Genomic DNA, 20,519 nt, shown 5'->3' on the forward strand with positions numbered 1-20,519 from the left:
ACAGTTATTCTAAATACGTTTAGATCTTACTTATAGATACTTTTTAAACTATTTATATAAATTTTAAATATTCTACTTTTTTAATTTCTTCAATCTTGAGTCCAACTTACAGTCATTAAAAAAAATCAAAAATACATATAAAAACTAGGTATTTAACACTACTGTATAATTATATTATACACATTTTTTTCTAGACTGTATTTATTTGCTCTTGTTCATAATATCTGATTTCCACTTACCCCGATACCCTGATCTTAAGTAATCTTAGTTGATATAACTTTTAATATGTGTATATTAAATTATAAGCATACCTCGGATACATATTTATAAAAGTTCAAAGAAATCAAAATTAATTATTATTATAATATTATTTGAATTAAGCAATGATTGTTATTTTTTATCGTATATTTTATGTATACCAATCATTTATTATTACTTTTCAGAACATTAAGAAAAAATCAATTTTCTCAATTTTAATTAAGTTGCTGTTTTGTATAAATTATGATTTTTTTTTCTAGTCTATAAATTTAAAAATGTTATGTAAGGTCTATATATAATAAAATAATTGATAAGACAAAAAAATTCAAATATCAACTACGTATGCAAAAAGAAGTCTTTTGTGCGAAATATATGTGATATCACGATGATATCAATTTTATCAATAACGAATTTCGGGAGCGCGGCAATCGCTAACTGGTAAAAGTAAAATATTTATAATGATAATGGTTTTTTTACTAATTAAATACTTACAGAATACCTATTAAAGATTTGATAAGTTGGACAACATTCAAAAACGATATACGAATTATATTACGTGTAATTTATATTTTATAATATTTAATTACTATTTCCGACAAATTTATGTCATAAATAATCGATTTCTATGTATATATAATTATGAACGTTTTATTTTAATATAGATAAATCAACTGATAGCATATAAAAAGCTAACAATTCAAAAAACCATTACATTTTTCAAACCATGGGCTGATATAAAATACTACGATTAGGCTGTATGATCGATCTAAATGCATGCAATAGAAATAATATTACTCGTTTTCTTTATTAGTTATTAAAAATAAAATGATATGATGGTATAGGTATAATCATATAATTATTAATCACAACATTCACATACAAGTACAGAAAAATATGAAACGGTATAAAATAAAAAATAAAATTTTCTTATAATACCTACCATAAAACACCAGTGCACTGATTACCACAATAGAAAATTGTCATAATGGGATAAAGATCGAACAAAGACATTATAATAGGCGTGGAAAACTGGAAGCTGCAAATCCATAATACGACGTGTCTGTCATTCGGTCCACATACGCGCGTTGGTGACAATGGTCACTTTTCGGCGAACGTCGTGTCCAAATAGTGTTGCACGATGTCGGCCACCCAATCGGTGGCCCGTTCGCCGCCAAACGTCAACAGAAGATCCCTCACCTCTTCGTCGGTCATATCGACGAACTCCATCGGCGACACAGGTTTCTGTTCCTCCAACATGATGCGCAGGAAGAACGACACGTGTGCCAATCCGTAGAACGCGTGCTCGCTCATTTCGACGTCCAGCTGGCCGCGATCCGGCACCGGGACGTCGCCGGCGGTAGCGGCCAGCGTTTCGCAATACGCGTCCAACAGCGCGTCCCAGTGATCGTCCCGAGTCTGGCGGTCCGTGTTCATGTACAGGAAGAAGGACAAGTCGAGCGCCGGCGACCCGTACCGCACGGTGGCCATGTCGAATGCCAGCGCGTCCACCGGCCGGCCATCGTCGTCGTACCGGAACAGCAGGTTGTTGCGGTTGAAGTCGCCGTGGCACAGGACGGACAGCGGTCCATCGGGTCGCATCACGCGTTTCAGCGTGTTTAACGCGTCGGCCAACAGTTCCGACCGGAAACGTTGTGCGCGTCGGTCGTCTCCTCGACGTTCTATTATCTTGTCCAGGGCCACGGAAACCAATCCTCCGAGTCCTTTGCCAATTATAAGCCACCGTCCCTCGGCATTCCACTGCGTTTCTTTCACGTCGGTCACCAGATCAATGAACTTCTTACGATCCACGTGCTTGGCTCTGTACGACAAACCGTGAAACCTGTGACCATGATACAAATATTATATTATATGTATTGTTGGTAAATCGACCTATTATACCAGTAAGGCGCGGTGTTCACGAATAGTTTACAGAACGTTTACACAATTATCATAAAACACGATCATATTATCATATTAATTGTCATATAAAAATGCTTACTCCTTATCGAGAACAAAGTATCGGGGTGGCCACAATTTTTTAAAAACAAAAGTTTTACATTATTTTTCGAGTCAATGAAAATCTTTTATTTAAATTGTCGGCTAAATTATGTTAAATACTCAGAGAATAATTTGTGCTTAACAACTCGTTAAAAGTATAAAATCTTAAATAATACCAAAATACATCGCCAAGAAACTACTTGAAAAAATTCCCGTGTCCCCTTGAAGAACTCACCCCGAATATAGCGTGAGAATACGCCATCTACTCACTTTGCTAGAGCTCTGATCGCCACAATCAAGTGGTCGAAATCTAAACACAAACGATGGTCGGTCACTGCCGTCTTATATCCTCGTATCGACTCGTTTTCCAAGACAATCATGTCCCGGTTCGAAAGGTCACCGCAATCGTTTCGCCCGTAAAAGTATCGACAAAGCGTTGGATTCGCGGTCTCGTCTTCGTCGTTCTGCGAGTAGCAATCCAACAGGAATGGTAAGATACGCTCGTAAAACAGCGTTTCGTTGTGGAACTGCAGGTCGTTTTTGAGAAACTCTCTCACCTCGGTCACAGGGTGCTTGAACTTAAACACAAGACGATGGCTTCGGTTGTGGCAGTCTCGATCGCTCACCGTAACCGTACCGTACAGTATGGACGACGCGAACTGATCTTGACCGTTGTGCTGTCCGTCCAGTTCAAACGACACGAACCGGCATTCGGGTCCAAACACTCCGGTCTCGATCATTTCAGCGACCGCCGCCGCACTTGTCGTAGTCGTCATTTTCAGTATCCGGTGAGTTAGAGCTGTGAACGTATAAAACTGTTGATATGCAAAAAACTGTGCACTAAATTTGCCTTGGTCGGGTTGGTGTCACCACACTGAAATCGGACAGACACTGAGCCAGAACTTACAAAGAGATGATAGTAATATACCTGATGAAAATTGTTCCCTTCTACAGTTCTACTGTACTGCTTTTTAGTGGCAAATCGAAAGTCGAACACGTTACACGTGCCTGAGAGTTAAACGCGCACAATAAATCATGTGAAATTATCAGCTCGAGTATTATACTGATATTATACCGACACCGAAATTCAGGTAGGTTATCACCCAAACATAAACGCATTAATTATTATAATATTACTTTATTATAAATAAACGGATGACGGTCTACGAACTATAGGCTTAATAATACCGCGGGAATAAGGTTAATAAGGTTAATAATTACATACTGAAGAAAAACATTTCCGAGTTGTCATATATTTTGTCGTAAACTATGTGAATGATAGGGAGTAAGAATTTAGTTTCTCAGCGCAAGCGTTCGTTTGCGTGACACTATTTAGTTCACCTTCGAATCGTCCATTCTCCGTTAATTGCTTTATAAATATTTAACTATATTATATACCAATACATATTTTATAATTATTTTTTCTATAATATAATAAATTAATTTTGACATATTGTGTTCATAGACTAAATTTTGTTATATTTATTCAACTAATAAAAAAAACAAATGAATACAGATGTTTATATAATAAAATTATAAACCATAATAAACATGCCGGAAAATTGTTATTAGAGCTTCAATAATAATGGAATATTTAGATATTTAACAAAAATAATTGTAGGAGTACTTCAATGTTGTTAAATAAATTAAATTTTAAACCAATAATGATTTTCCTAAAAAATACCATCATACACTGTAGTGCATTTTACAACAAATTCAATTTGATATTATAACCCCGATTCTACACATTGCCAACATTATAATATACAGTATTATTATACACCTATGATAAAAAATATTTTTATTTTATATTTTTAAATTTTAAATTTAAATTAATTATATTAAGTACTATAAACAATGCAAAAATTATATTTATTTTATCATACTATGTATATAGTATACTTATTTTATTTTTTTAATTACATAAAATATTAAAATTCATGTTCACTATATATTTTTAATCATTATCCGTATCTCTCTCGATCCCAATCAGTATAGATAATTGTCACTAAACAGTAGAGTGTACATACAATACACATATAATGTAGTGCTAATCACCCACAAAAATAAGTAATAAGATAGGTGCATCTTGTTAAATTTCAACAATATAATTTTAAAATTTTAAAATAAAAAATCACCATTTTAAAAGCAAAAATTATGTATTTTAATTCTCTCTTAAATTAAATTAATAATAATCTGTGATTATCGATTTTACTTATATTCTATCTCATATACTTTTGTAAAATACATCTTTTGAAAAAAATACATGATAAAATAATACAAAAGTTCTATAATACCTATTTTCCGATGTATAATATTTTCTTAAGTTCCACATGAGTGATAATGTATTATAAATCAACTTTCTTTTATTTTATTATATTTTATCTAAGTAAAAACTAAACTACATATAGTAAATGTCTACTTCAATAATTTACCATATTATCACCTGGATGTCAATAATAATTGCGTCCTAAATAAACAACATACCTACTACGTTATATTATTATCTACGGAATTATTATTGAATTGATAGTTAAGTAAGCAGTCATTTTTAATTAAACTGATTAAATATAATATATTTAATTTCTATTTAAGTACAAATATCTATTAATTAGATAGTATATAAGATAAATTTTGCAGTACAAACCGGTACTAATAGAGTACCAAACCCTCTCCCTTTTTTCTCAAAAACTCAATGTAGACGTGCCATCAATAATAGTATGAATGACACGCAAATAATTAACATTAAAAAATTCTGATTTGGAGAAGTCACCCACTCATGACACCCCATCTCCTAAAATTTTAGATAAAAATACAAATAAAACATTTGAACAAAATATTTTGATAAACGAATTAGGTAAGATAAATAAAAATAGGTTTATTTAATATTTACATAGAAATGTGACCAGAAAAAAAGTTTACTTTCACACTAACCTAATATATCTATATTCAACAGATATAATTAAGTTAAAAAAACATAAGCAGTTCTTCAAATAATTAAAAACATAATTCTTATAAAATTAAAAACCATTTTATATTTTATTTTTTTTTAAGTACTTATGTTGATTTTTAATATCACTGAATTATCTAAAAAAAAATATAATTTCAAAAACTTTATTCTTTTGGAGATAATAAAGTAGTACACAATACTTTTAAAAATATTATCTCATATTTTTTCATTAATGATTTTTTTTCAACTATAAGTATTATATTAACAACTAGTAACATTTATTCAGAAAATATGTGTATTATAGCTTTAGTTAGTATACAACCATTAACCTATACAATACATATATTAATTACCTAATTATTTATTCATTATAAAATATTGATAATATTAAAGTTTAATAATAACTATAATAATAATTGTAGTTATAATAAATTATTAATTGTGATGTAATAAAGAAAAAACAAAACTGATACTTACTTTAGATTATATTAAATGGTTCAGCATTTATCGTTAGATAAATATTTTGTTTTATTTTAAAATAATTTTTTTATAAAACATATTGAAATATATGTATTTCTTACTACAAGTATTTGTTTGGATCCCATAAGTCCCCACGTTCTCTCCAAACTTGTAAATTAAATAACACACATTTTGATGAATTACAGATCAATTTTGATTAAGATTTGGACTTTTATCATATATTTAATCTATATTTATAATCTATTATCTATATTATTTATTAATTTATTTTACATGGATAAAAAGATTTTTTGATAAATATCTACAGGGAACATAGTTGACTAGCGCCGTGATTGAAAATCAAATAATCATATTAAATGCCCTAGTTTAAAATCTTTTTTTTCCAGATCTTATTATTTAATGTTTAGAAACTATAGATGAAATAAATATAAAATATATTATAGATTATTAGAATATTAGCTTAAGGTTTATGCTGCTCACTAATAACATGCTTGCATGTTAATTTTAAATGATTGCTATTTTTCTTCTTTTTTATAATCATTGCTTTAGTTTTTACCTATTATGTGCTTTAAAAAAGAAATAAATAATTTACATTTTTTTGTTTTCAAACAAGAATAATGATACGTATGCTATTTATCCTTATAGATGAGTATATTTAAAATATACTAACAAATTAAACTTTATATCAACATCTATTTCTAGTTTACATTAATTATACTCGCAATGTGCAATTACGTTTATTAAATCATACAATAGATTACTAATTTTATATTACATGACAAAAATATTAATTTTTAATTTAAATTTTTGGACTAATAAGTATGTCAAATAGTATTTATCTACTATTTAGATGATGCATAAGTTTTTTTAATACATTTACATATTTTCCACACTGATAATAAAAATATTTAAGTGAAAATCACTTAATTTTTATAAGAAGTTTTATGGTAAATTTACACAATAATATAATCACCAATAGATTTTTTAGAATGTAAATATATACTTATGCACAATGTATGCAAAATTCTTTGTTTGGATCTCAGTAATTATGTTACTGAAGTGTTACTTCAGACCTAACAACCAATTAAAAATCAAATAACTCGATAATCTTTTAATTTTCAAGTATCAATTTTTAACATATTACCTATATAATAACTGAAAACTGAAAAATAACGCTTATTTTATGAAATATTTACCAAAAATATAGAATGTATAACATTTCAGTAAGTGCATCAATTGTACAAGGTTAACGGCATAACTAGATGTGTGTTTACGATGACTAAATAAAATAAAATAATCGCTGAAATACTTAAATAAGGTCACACCTTATCCGTTATAGATAATATTATTGTACTATTATGGCCATTTTATTTTACCAGCCCCAAAGTAATATATTTTAAACTTAACTACCTAATAATTAGTATAAATAGTTATGAATAATTTTATTTATTTATTATTTATACAATAAAAATAAATATATTTAGAGGGTCAAGATCCCTTAGCTTATGGTAGTTGTGTCTATCCAACGTGCAGTCTTTTTGGTTCACCAACTTTGAACAATGAGCGACCTAATGCGTTTCCTTGACACCAGTCACCAACTATAGCCATCATTATATCAACAAACTTCTCAAAACCTACTAGCACATAAAATGTATATTAATACAATGAACTTAATTTTAAAGTTATAACTTATAATTAATATTAATCTATTTCAAAACTAAGCCACTCGTGAACGAACTCTTACGTTGAACTAAGGGAATTTATATACAATTATTAATCATCATATTTTAATATCAAAGATTATAATACTGCAAGTAATTTCGTTTATTTTAAATCCTTTATTAATCAAAGTACAACAGCTAATAGTATTAAAATTTATGACTTGTAGGTATTTTATGTATGGATGATTTATTTAATTTGTTCTTAAAAAAATGTGATAATATAATATAATTATTTATTATTGTCGATAATATCGTTATATAATAATACATAAAAATTATTGCAATGCAATAAATGCGTGGAGAAATAAAATAAATTTTCAGTCAAAAATAACTTTTATCATAAAACATCTCTACACGTTCATTTGCCGCGTTGTTGAAGATCCGACACTAAGTTAAATTGTAAATTAAATCGTATAAATGTTGTACTTTATATTGGTCAACTGTGTTTAATATGTGTACTGTGTAGCCATCACGTGGATTGGGCATCTTGTGCGTTTCTCCGGCGCATAAATGCGAGATGAAAACTTACTGATGCGATCCAAAGTATTCAATTCCATACACAAGCGTATAAATTACGCGGGTCACTAACTTCGAGCTTTGACTCTGGTCTATGGTGTAACAGACCTAGGTTAAACAATTATTACTATTTGGCATTTCGTCTAAATTTTTATAAAACATTAATACAATTATACAAAGTATTTCCTTCCACGATTTTTATTTTTTTTTTGTTTTTACAAAACAGAGAAGCTTAATGAAAATTCATCGCATGTTGTAAATGGTTTTCATTTTTCTGTGTAATTGCACTCATGAAATTTATGAGTGAGAACTTTAATGTACCTAACATGTGTATATATATATATTATAGAAAATGGTATTTTTCAAGTTATTTGAAATACAGTTTTTTACAAGATAGGTAATTTAGTATAAATTAAATAAATCAGCAAAATTCATTGGGTTTATGTCATAGAATTAATTAATAAAAAAACTTTAATGGTTTAAAAGAATTCGTGAAAAAAAACTACAGAAAACATTAGGTAGGTATATAACAACACATAACATATTGCATCATTACACTTATTACTTTAAAAGCTTATGTTTTATAGTATATGAAAACCTATTAAATAAAACAATAATTCTTATACTTGATAATAATTTGTATGAAAAAATTGTTATGTCTAATTGCAATTTTAAATTGTTCATCCAGATTCTACTGTTCCAAATTAATTAATTATGTATCAAACCTAAACTTTCGTAAAATTTAAGTTTATAATTTCACATATTCAACTATTATGTGTTGAACCATACTTGTCACGAATAAACTTTTTTTAAATTTTTAAATTTTGCTTAATAGTAAAATAAATTATTTAAATGTCTACAATTTTATAAATTAAAAGTAATTGCAGATTAACTAACTATTATAATATAACAATTTAATATGCGTTTAATTTTTAACCTGCATTATAAATACACAATTTTTTTTAATATTAGGTATTTATAATTATGACTATATAATTATTTGTTATTATTTATTTCTAATAGCCCAGTCCAAGGAATGCATATTAGTAAATAGTAAATACAGGTTAAAAGGTTAAATTACTGTTGATTTTTAAAGACACTAATTAAATTTTGTTAATTAAATCAGTTACAAACTACACTCCATATAAATGTTTATAGTCAAATATGGCATACATTATATTCGTAATTAGGTAATATTATTCCTGTTCAACACAGTTCTCAAACGTACTATTTTAAAAATGTTCCTGCATGTGACGACTATGTGAGTTACTATTTTTTTCTTGTTATATAACTTTTATTTATTTTTGTATAAATATTTTATAGAATTTTCAATTTTATGATTTACGTTATAGATGAAAATAAAAAATATTGCAAACCGAACTATAAATTCTTTACATTTTTAACTATTCATACGCAAATAAACTGAATATTTATGAGCGATGTATTCATCAATATTTATGGCTATGATATTATTACCTAAAAAATGTTTAAAATATACTGTACATATTTACTTATATAATTTTAAATGTAATAAGTATTCTATATGAAATCACAGCATCTATATAGTGTAACTAACTTGAATATATATATGTACTCACACAAAACTAACTTAAATTTGTTTTTACTTGAATTATCTACTTAAATTATTCAAATTATAATTACCTACATAATAATAATAACACTCAATTTGAAGGAACTAAGTCCAAATTCAAAAATCTGATAAGAAAAAGACTGTCTATGAACGTAATCGTCGTAATCAACATCAAAAACTTCGTCATGTATATATATATACATATAAATCAATATTGAGATTTTATACACTTATTATTATATTATTATATAATATGTCCCTACATAGCTATGAAGCCATTTCATTCATTACGCATGGCTCATCATTAAAACCATTGATAATATTATTTAAATTGGTCCAAGTATAATGATACTGAATTAAAATTAAGCTTTATTTTATTTATTATTAATTATATTTAGGAAATATATAATGTCAATTTTGATTTGATCGTTTCTTTCAAATCAGATGATTAAATATCAATATACTTTAAAAAATGTATTAAAGTACAAGATACTAAATAAATCATGACAATAACTAATACGATATACAACATATAAGGTACATAGATATTCTATAAGGTAGGTATTTGAACATTAAATGATGTGTTTTAATAAATTATTGATGATGACCTCCATGTTATGAAGTTTTTTCTTGATAAATATTAGTGTACCTACTTTTGTTTATTACAAAACGTAAAAGAATTTATCTCAAAAATAGAGAAAAAAAAGTTTTATTCAATTTTAATTTGAGTATAAATAACGAGAATAATAACGTGCACAATTTTTCTAGTGTCGCGTATCTCATTATTTTTTTGAATTCAAATAGTTATCGCTGTCGCGGCGTTCTGTTATTGTGTCTTACGTGTTAAGTTGTTCATTATATAAAGTTAATCCAAGAAGAGGATAACAGAGAAGAATAGATTTAAGGGATTTTATAGTCTTAAATAAAATAATGGGAACACATATACAATGTCATTAAGTTTAAATCTCAGTGATTAATCAAGTTTAAAATACTGAAAGCTTAATAATATTTATGAAAATAATAAATACCATAATACATTGTACTTATTTATTTGTTTATTTTTTATTAATCTTAAGCTTTAACAATAGAGAAAATGAGCTTTTCAAATCCAATTTTACATGGATTTATAAAAGAAATGAAATAAAAAGTAAATTTATTTTAAACTGTGCTTTACATACATTTATTTAGTTCAGTTCTCCTAAAAATAAGATATAGTTTTCCGTTTGACAATCGATGTCTATATTGAGTGTACAAAATTAAATTGATATTATTATTTTGATTAGTTGTTATAAAAAAAAATATATAATATAAAATATACTACAACTTAAATGTTACATTAAAGTTTATTTTTAAATAAATTATGTATCTAATAAATAAATAAATCAAAATGAATTATCTTAAACTTGAGAAGTACATTTCAAATATTTTATTAGAAGTAAGTTGCCGGCTAAAAATAAAATAGTTAAAATGTGCAAAACGTATAATGACTAGCAATAATCAATATAATACGTATTATAATACAATGAAAACATATATTTTAGCCTTTATGATAAATATATCATTCTTCTATATACATATTATGACTAATTAGTGTATTCAAAATATGTTAAATGTACATTTTCACTACGCATTAAAATGATACATAGTTTAAAATACTATTTTAAATATGGTAATTTAAAGAAAATAAATGTATTCCAAACGTTTTTATTTTCAATTACGTTTTTGTTTCTTATACTATTGGACAAATTGCTTTTCGGTGGAAATAAAAATTTAAATTTAATATAATTTCCCATTAGTTTTACATACGAAACAACTTCATAATAAATCTACAAATAATATTTTTTTAATATTATGTTCATTTGTATTGTTGTATTATATGATATCATTGTATAAATTGAAACACGTGTGTTAAGTGCTTATGTATTTTGAAGACCTACGCATTTGATATGTTAAATATTATTGCTACTTTAAATTAAACTTTCAAAAAAAAATGTATTTTATATTCGTAGAATCTATATTTATGGAAATCAATGATAATCATTAAGATTCTTTTATTGAAATGTAAAATATATATTCATAAATTTAAGTTAATATTAAATTACGTTTATGAGTATATACTCTCATCTATCCAAACTCATTCATTTCTAATTTGTCCTCTATCACTATTCCCGACAATTCTTTTTGACGTCTTTAACGATTTCGATCTCGTAATTTACTCAACTAGCCACTCAAAGAAAAAAAAACAAATTTTTAGTTGAAGTGGTATCATTGAATGTCTCCTACTATGTCATCACGTCTTGTATATATTATTATCAATTTTTACTTATTGAATACAGACTTTTTTTTAATGTTATTTAGTATTTAACGTTCATTCTTAAAATATCGGTACCTAAACAACGCCCATGACGTATCTAACATATTATTATGTTATATTCAATTAAGAAATATCTGGATTTTACTCTAAAGCTTGTGAAAGTTTTAAATTAATCGGATTTCAGATTAAACAATTACGAATTTAGCGATTACGACTAATTAATATTATAAACGATTAGATGCGGAATCATCGAGTAACCCACGAGTTCGGAATATTGTTAATTGATAATATTTTCTTAAAAATCGTTTTTTGTTATTATTATTATTATTATTTTTACTCCTCTATACAATTATTATCAAGTTTAAGTAATTAGTAATTACTTTTTACTTATTACTAAACCTTTAAGACGTAAAACATTTTATGGAAAAAAACAAACAAAATTTAACGCCATTGATCGAAAACAACATACAATAGATATTATTTATTCTGTCTTGAACATAAAATCAAAGTAGGTAACTGTGCAAAATTCAATAGCGGTTATTACAATGTTAACCTTGCCATACAAATTGGTACTATATACATGGAAATAAATAAGGCAATATGATTTTGTACTAGGTACGAACAAAAGATGTAAATTTAATAGTTTTTAAATATTTTTTTTTCTAATAACATATATTTTTTAAACTATATGCAAAAAAAAACCATTTTATTTTTAACTCTGTCAGTAAAATTATAAATGGCAACACACATACTGAATATTCAAGAGTTCCGCTATATAAATATATAGTTGGTTTTAAAGTACCAGTCCGAGATTGTTACGAAAAAGGCCTTGAGATTTTATTACTACAAGTACATCTGAAAGTTTTGAAGTTGCAAAGGTAATGTTAATTTTCATACTGATACCTGCTAGTTGTTAACTGTTGTCTTAAAAAAATGTTGAGTACAATAACAGAATACTCCCTACTTGATAATAATATCGAGTACGGTCAATTAGTTATAATTTTATGTTCAAACTTTGTTTAGCCCATAGGCTTTAAAATGTGTTCAAATGTGAGATGTCAGTATAAAACAAAATAAGTATTTAAAAAACAGTATACACAACAAAACAAATGAAAACTCCAATAACTATACCATCCTACTTTCAAACAGTTTTAGGTTTTATTATCTTTAGCATTAAAATAATTGAGTTTTTTTTTACTTTTTGGTATATATAAAACTAAACAGATTTGTTTTAATGGCCTTGAATTATAGTTAATACAGTTATTTATTATAATATAGTTAATATCATCCACTTTCTTAGATTAAATTTAAAAGTATATTTATAACTCCTTACTTATTATAATATAGATGATATTTTCTTTACGCTTAATTACAATATAAAAAAAAAAAAAAAAAAAAACATTAAACTATATTATTATCTGTACAAATATTTATTAAGTAAGTTTAAAAAAAAAATTAAATGAAAATAATGTGGATAACTAGGTACTACACTTAAATCATTATAAATGACTACCTATTTAATTAAAAATAGAACTGAATATTAAATTGTTGGTATCATAAAATAAATAAAAATTGTTTGCATATTAAGTATTTAAACTTATTATATTTATGAAATAATAGTATTATAAAACAGTAGGCATATATTGATATTTAAGTTTCAACTATATTATTTTATAGAGCTTAAAATTTAGGATACATTAAGAACGACTACAACCATAAAGGCAAAGTATGTGTTCTATTAATATTATATAAATAAAAACGAGTTTTTTTTCTAAAATGTTTTACTCGACAAAATAACAGTACAAATGTAATATATTTCATGTGGCTAAATTGCTTGATTAATTAGGTATTATGTACTGGTACACACAAGTACAAATCACTAATGTTTACTTGCCGCATTTTATACTTGACATATTTTATACATTTTCGAGCGTTTTTACCCAGGCAAAATTCGCTAATATTTGTGTACAACTTAATCGGATTAACAAGCTTTTGCCCGGGTGTCTTTACATGGAGACACCTGTGTACCAGACTTTTAACGTGTTTGTTTTCCAGAAATCATAAGGCAAATATAGGACACTCCCTAGTCCTTAATACAATCAATAACCTTTCTTCCCAAATTCTGTAATAATTCAAAGACTTTTAAACGTCTAAAGATTTAAATTACCACATGATCTAAAACAATGATAAGAAAAACATACATTTTATGTGTTTAAAAAATAACATATCTAATAAAAACATTTTCGATAGAAATTAATATTGTCATCAATCATTTTATAGGTACATAAAAAACTTAATATAGGCACTGAATAAATATATGTTAATTAAGCATAAGTCTATACTTTATTATGAGAATATTCAATACTGAAATCTGAAATTAATTCACGCACTATGTATGAAAGACGATAAATTAAAAAATGATTTAATGAATTTGTCATTATTGAGACACAAAGTTCTTTTGTAAAGATTGAAAAATTAAAACATAAATAAAATTATTACATAACATATATCAACTTAAGCATATAATATGTATATAATATATATATAGTAGGATAATACATTGTAATTAAATAACATACTGATAAAGTGAAAACTTGTAAATTTCGTACAATTTTGACTGAAAATAATAATTTGTAACTAAATCAAACTTGAAGTAAATAATCAAAATAAAATTGCATAAAAATCAATCAATTTTAAAAATTAAATCACGTATTACTCAGAATATTTTTAATGTATTGTACCTAAAATAGTTCTTTTTTAATCACATAAATATTTATCGAATCACATTTTTTCTGGTTCAAGGTTTTGTATTAGACTATATTATTTCAGTACTTTATAGTATTAATAATATATGAATGTATGAATATTATTGAATTTATATTATTTTACGAAGAACTCGAATTTCACCCCCCTCCCCTGCTAAAAAACCGGAATATTTTCGCTTATGGTTAAATATCATTACTTATGTTAAGTTATTAGTTCCCAAACTTTTTATCTTTACCACTCACTTGTAAAAAAAAATAACGCCCCCCCCCCTAAAGAAAAATTGATTGGTACATAAGTACGCAATTAAAAATTAAATAAGCTTGTAACATTCATCAACCCCCTAAATAACCCTATAGCCCGCTTTGGGAAACGCTGAGTTATAATCAAGGCTCGGAACTTAAGACATTTGCATATTTGTTTAGAAAACACATATTGAAATATTTTGGTTCGATACAAATTCGATCCATGATACAGAGATTTAAAATGTTTGTTGCATAATTTTACATATTTCATTATTTTTTGTAGAAATTTACATATTTTAGGTTGGTATAAGAACTTTTATAATAATGCATATTTTATAAATTTTCACGAATTTTTTTTTTTTTTTTTACAAATTTATAGATTCACAAAAAAAATATTAGATATAAGACAACCAGAATTCTAAGCTTTATTTGGTTTTACAATATAAATTAATTCTTCCATGAGTATTTTAGTATTGGTTTCTATGCACTTAACAATAATATTATAATATTATAATATCTAGGTATTATACTGAGAAATCGTAATAGCTTCCATCGGCTGAGACTAGTATTTATTTTTATTTGAATTTACAGTGGCATTAATATTGTACTACAATATAAAGTGGTCGTTTTATTTTTTTTTTCAATTTTTTTTTCTCATGTACCTACCTAATTTATATAAATTTTACTTTTTCCAATAAATTGCATATTTTTGGATATTTGCCAAATTTTTACTGCATGATATTATAATGTTTTTTTTAACTAATATATTATAATATGCGCATATTCGAGTACTTTAAGCGAATAAAGTTCCGAGCCTTGGAGTTATTATACCTATCATCATACGTCGTAGTTTCGATCGAAATGCGCTCGTAATATGCATCGGTTATTGAAATAATAACACTTTTATGATGCATTCATACTTCTCATTCGTCGTCGCCACGGCGCTGAGGGTCGAGTATCCGTACCCCGTCAATAAAGTCATGATATCGTATAGATTTATCGCATATCGGCCCCGATTCATTTCGCCGTACCCTACGTGATTTGTTATTATCATCGCCGTCGTTGTACGCCACAGATAATATAACGCGAACACAGAAATACATATATACTATTATATTGTACCGACGAGGCAACAGTGTTTTACCGCGAACTGTCAGCCGTCTACCCTTCCGCCGGTCGCGATGTAATATGTATATATAGACCCCTCGAACGAGGTCTGCGCGACATTTATGCACTTTACGCCGAACACCAGGATCCATTACGTTAATTATGCCCCAGATCCGGTTAGCGGGAGCGTCTGTCAAAATGCCGTGTGTTATATTGCTGTGGCAATATAATATAATATGTATATACATAACAATAAAGTTATATACATAATAAATATATATGCTTACAATAGGTGTATGTGTGTGTGTGTGTGTGTAGACCCTGTCGCCCGCCACGTGGACGATTTTGCCGCTTTTGCATAGGCGATATGGTTGTGTGTGTGTTTGTGGGGGAGGGGGTGAATTTAGGGGTGGTCGGGGAGGCTTACAGTTGTCGCCCCGACCGCTCTCCCGCGCGGACCCGGAAACAACTCGACGCGGTCGAAAGTTCCGGGCCGGATATCAAATGGGTCCGGTTGACCGCGAACAACGTTGACCGATGGCTGACGATACTCCACCGCCGACGCAGCCGTCGCTCACTGTAATAATGCATTATATAATAAGCGCAAGTACGTCACGCGCAGCTATCGGCCGTATACCCCGCCGGGCGCCGACTAAGTCCGGTGAACGACGAGCAAGTGGATGTAATAATATTGTCTCCGCATAGGTTACAACGTCATTCGTATAGTTTTCGTGTACCTGAGTGCCCAATAATCGTAACAATTATTATTCGTTGTTTTTACACTGCACCGATTTACGTTACGATGATTATTTTATTACACAATTTATTGTTGTAAACGTTCACAACGGATGTAGGTACGAAAATCGATACGCTGAAAGCAACTGTACCTACGTCATTATTATGTGGATAAAAAATGATTATGATTTTTGAAAACGTGTGTACCTATAATTATTTATTACTTGAGTAAATAATTTACGTACTAACTTTTTTAATTTAATTTATATATATAGACTTACAAGGCTTCTACGACTTACACCATCTGCATGATGAAAATAATAATACCTGCCTAAAACTGTACACGTTGGTTTGGCTTTGGAATAGGTATTATATTTTCAAATATTTCATTTTATAACTTTTGTTTTTAGTTTACAACCAAAAGGTTGTTTTGACAACCGTCTAGTTCTAATGTTTCTTAACAATTTAGACTGTTGTTTACTAGGGGTGTTATATTGTGCAGTATATAGTTTACCGTTATCTTCTACAGTATAGGGTGGAAATGATGGCATTTCTATTTCTGTGGACAGTTGTATGTGACATGAGCCAAGCGCGACCAAGTTTAAACTGGCGAAGTTGTGACAAGTATAATATTCTGCTCGTATATACTGTGTTCAACATTAAAAAGTAAAACAAAAAATGTATTTGAATATTTTTGTTTTGTTGAAAATCATTTAATCAAAACATTCTATCAGACATCAGTAACCAACTATTTCGAAAAAAATAATTATTCTGAAAATAATCTCCCGATATTCTATAGCTTTTTATTTGATTGACTTAGATTTGAATAATTTATTGCTTTATAAACCAAATAATTTCAATACTGTTAAGAACGTCAAACGATAATTATTATTTGGGCAGTGCAACGACTACGTCGTATTGAAATACCCTGAACTGCTGTCAAAATGAAATTAACAGGTATATTGGGAAGGACAGGCGTAATAAGATCCGAGTGGTTTGGTTTTGATAACGTCATTGAGTATAAATTAGATAATCTCGTTCAGTCGTAAAGAAAGAAAAAAGCACTTTGCATTTGACTAGATGACTTTTTTTTCTGTTTTTTCGTCTTATTTTTTTCTTTTTTCCTGTGTTTCAATTTATTGATCACAGTTATCTTTTAACTGCGTATCTCCCAAGACAAGTAGACGAGAAACGAGTGGAAGCAAGTTAGTTCGACCATGAAATTTCCCTCTCGGGTCGTTTAACTGATGCAAACCGTTTCTTGGCCCCTCGCACCATCCCCGGGTAATATCACTTCAATTTCAGACATCAAGAAACTTTCACGGTGACCGCAGAGGGTTTAGACAAATCCAATATAGCTGATAGCCCCGTTAGGTAGAGGTTTTTTTCTTAGCTATCGTTTCTTTATATGGCTATGACAATATTTTGTTATTAACATGTCACTCTATTGTTAATACACCAAATGTTATAATCTGATTTTAAAATGAAACCAAGTACGAAATTCTAATGTTTTAAGATATTCTACATATAATGATAATATAACATGTTTCCAGCAGCCAATTCTATACAGTATGTGAAACTATATTATTATCTATTACTTGAACACGTAACTACATACCTACTTAGTATTTTTTATGATAAAATAATAAATTAATACATATATATATATGTATATATGTATATTAATTTAAATTTTCATAAAACAGTATACCTACATATATATAAAATGTATAGTATAAAATATTATAAATTTAATAAATAAAAATGAAAGTATTCTTTAATTTACTTAATAAACATTTTTAAAATACTAATTTGTACTCACTGATGATAAAATTAACTTTAAATCAAGGAATGAAATTACTAAGTACCTACCTACGTTGTTAAAAGAATGCATTTGGTTTAATGAATGAAATCCGAGAGCAGTCTTCAAGTTATATATATAACTGCTTATATAAGTAGTTATAAACCTGGTTCAAATAAATTAATTTATGGAGATTAATTTGACAACAAAATAAATACTTGGAGTACATAATAGGATACTAAAACAAACACATATAAACAAAACACAATAAAATGTATTTGCATGAAGAAGAGTTTTTTCAAAAAGAAACTTTTTACAAATTAGTTTTAAAATATTACGAAGCTGAATAATATGTATTAATTTTTATTATTTTATTTTCGATCTAAAATGTTAATTCTATATTACAGCACAATTTTTATACATTTCATCACATTATTATTTTGTTCTTAAATTACAAAATAAAATGCTGTAACTACTTGACTAATTTTAGTTAAAAATTATGAAATGAAGTTTTAAATTATTGTAACTATATTTTAATCATGTTATTATTCTATACGATTATTAAGTGTGAATCTTGAGTTTATTATTTCAAATAAAATGTATTTAATTCTCAAAAGATATTTATAAAATATACAGTTTTTTAATCACGAGGAATTTAAATGAATTTTTTTATCTATTTAACATAAATAACTTAAGAATGTTTATTACTATTTACTATTTAGTTTCTTGATAGAAACTCGATTTCATGTATAACCGATGATTATTTATTTATAATTATAAAAATATCAAGACGCTGAAAAGTACTTACAACTATTATCTATATTTAATAACAATAATAAATAATATAATATGCTTTTATTATACTATTTTATTTTTTAAATTTGAATATAATTTTGAACTCTAATAAAAATGTACAATAGACTATATAGAGTAATTTTATTTTGCATGATCGAAAAATGTACACATTTTAATACAATATATTATTATACAGTCCATTTGACAACAACTGTTGTGGGAGATAATGATCAATGTTCATTAAGAATTAATGAAAACATAGTGTACATCATACCATGGGTTGGTATTTCGTCGTTACCGTGTATGTGATAAGCAAAATATGAGAATAAAACTAATAAATTTCAATACAGGTAGTTATTGTGTATTACCCTCGAATATCGAAAATATTGACGTAGGAAGGTATTTCATGGATAATTCAGAAGGCACTAAAACTTGAAAAAAAAAACAATCTTGATCATTCGCATATATGAGTCACCGAGAAGTCCGGTACATTGATCCAACGGGACATAAGGAGGACTGTACCCAATTGAAATTGCCATTTGTAATTGAATTATAAGCTTAAATAACCTTATGCTTTTTGCGTACAGTACAGTATATTATATATATCCCATCTTTAGTGCTGGTTAACAACGACCAATAAAACTCGTATTGAACTCCTGTGTAGTGATGTTACCGCGACTGTTTTGAATGTCAACCTTTGAACGTGGCCAATTTTTTTTCATTTGATAATTAAATTCATGTTATTTAGTACTTTTTAATTATCTAACATTTCTTCGTATATCATAAATTAGGTTGACTAATTAAGTTAATATTAACATTTTAATAATATATTATTATGTATTTACTTGAAAACTATAATGCTATATTTAACTATTTTGTATAATATATTATATTATTGTAGTATTTTTCTTAGCACTATTTCCGACAAAAATTTGAAAATTTTTTAATTGCATATCCAAAATTTATTCAAATAAATTTATTATAGTTTTTTTAGTATTAAACAATAAAAAAATAATTATTATTACATTTGTTTATTGAAAGGCTAAAACCAACAAGCTTTTAATTTTTTAGTGTATAAAATATAAAATTATTGGTATAAAAAAAATGTTATTTAATACTAATATAATAATATTTTGAATTTGTTATTATGTGCTTATGAGATTGTCTATCCACACAATTTTGTTTTTATCTTAATCAATTTTTGAAATTTATTAAAATTAAAAATGTTAAAAATAGAGCTTTAGA

At 27.1% G+C, this 20,519-nt stretch overlaps 2 protein-coding genes across 3 annotated transcripts in view; both read right to left on the reverse strand.

The window, feature by feature from the left end:
* LOC114127215 (uncharacterized) overlaps positions 1-20,519 on the reverse strand; it is a 106,779-nt gene that overhangs the window by 11,760 nt on the left and 74,500 nt on the right. The window lies entirely within an intron of this gene.
* LOC114127223 (uncharacterized) lies at positions 1,045-3,212 on the reverse strand. The gene is made up of 2 exons (XM_027991406.2): positions 2,527-3,212; positions 1,045-2,098 (listed from the first exon to the last, which is right to left on the reverse strand). Exons 1-2 carry the CDS (start codon positions 3,030-3,032, stop codon positions 1,357-1,359), a joined length of 1,248 nt encoding a protein of 415 aa, XP_027847207.2. The 5' UTR covers positions 3,033-3,212; the 3' UTR covers positions 1,045-1,356.

Source organism: Aphis gossypii, chromosome 1, assembly GCF_020184175.1.
Source record: "Aphis gossypii isolate Hap1 chromosome 1, ASM2018417v2, whole genome shotgun sequence".
Taxonomy (NCBI): domain Eukaryota; kingdom Metazoa; phylum Arthropoda; class Insecta; order Hemiptera; family Aphididae; genus Aphis; species Aphis gossypii.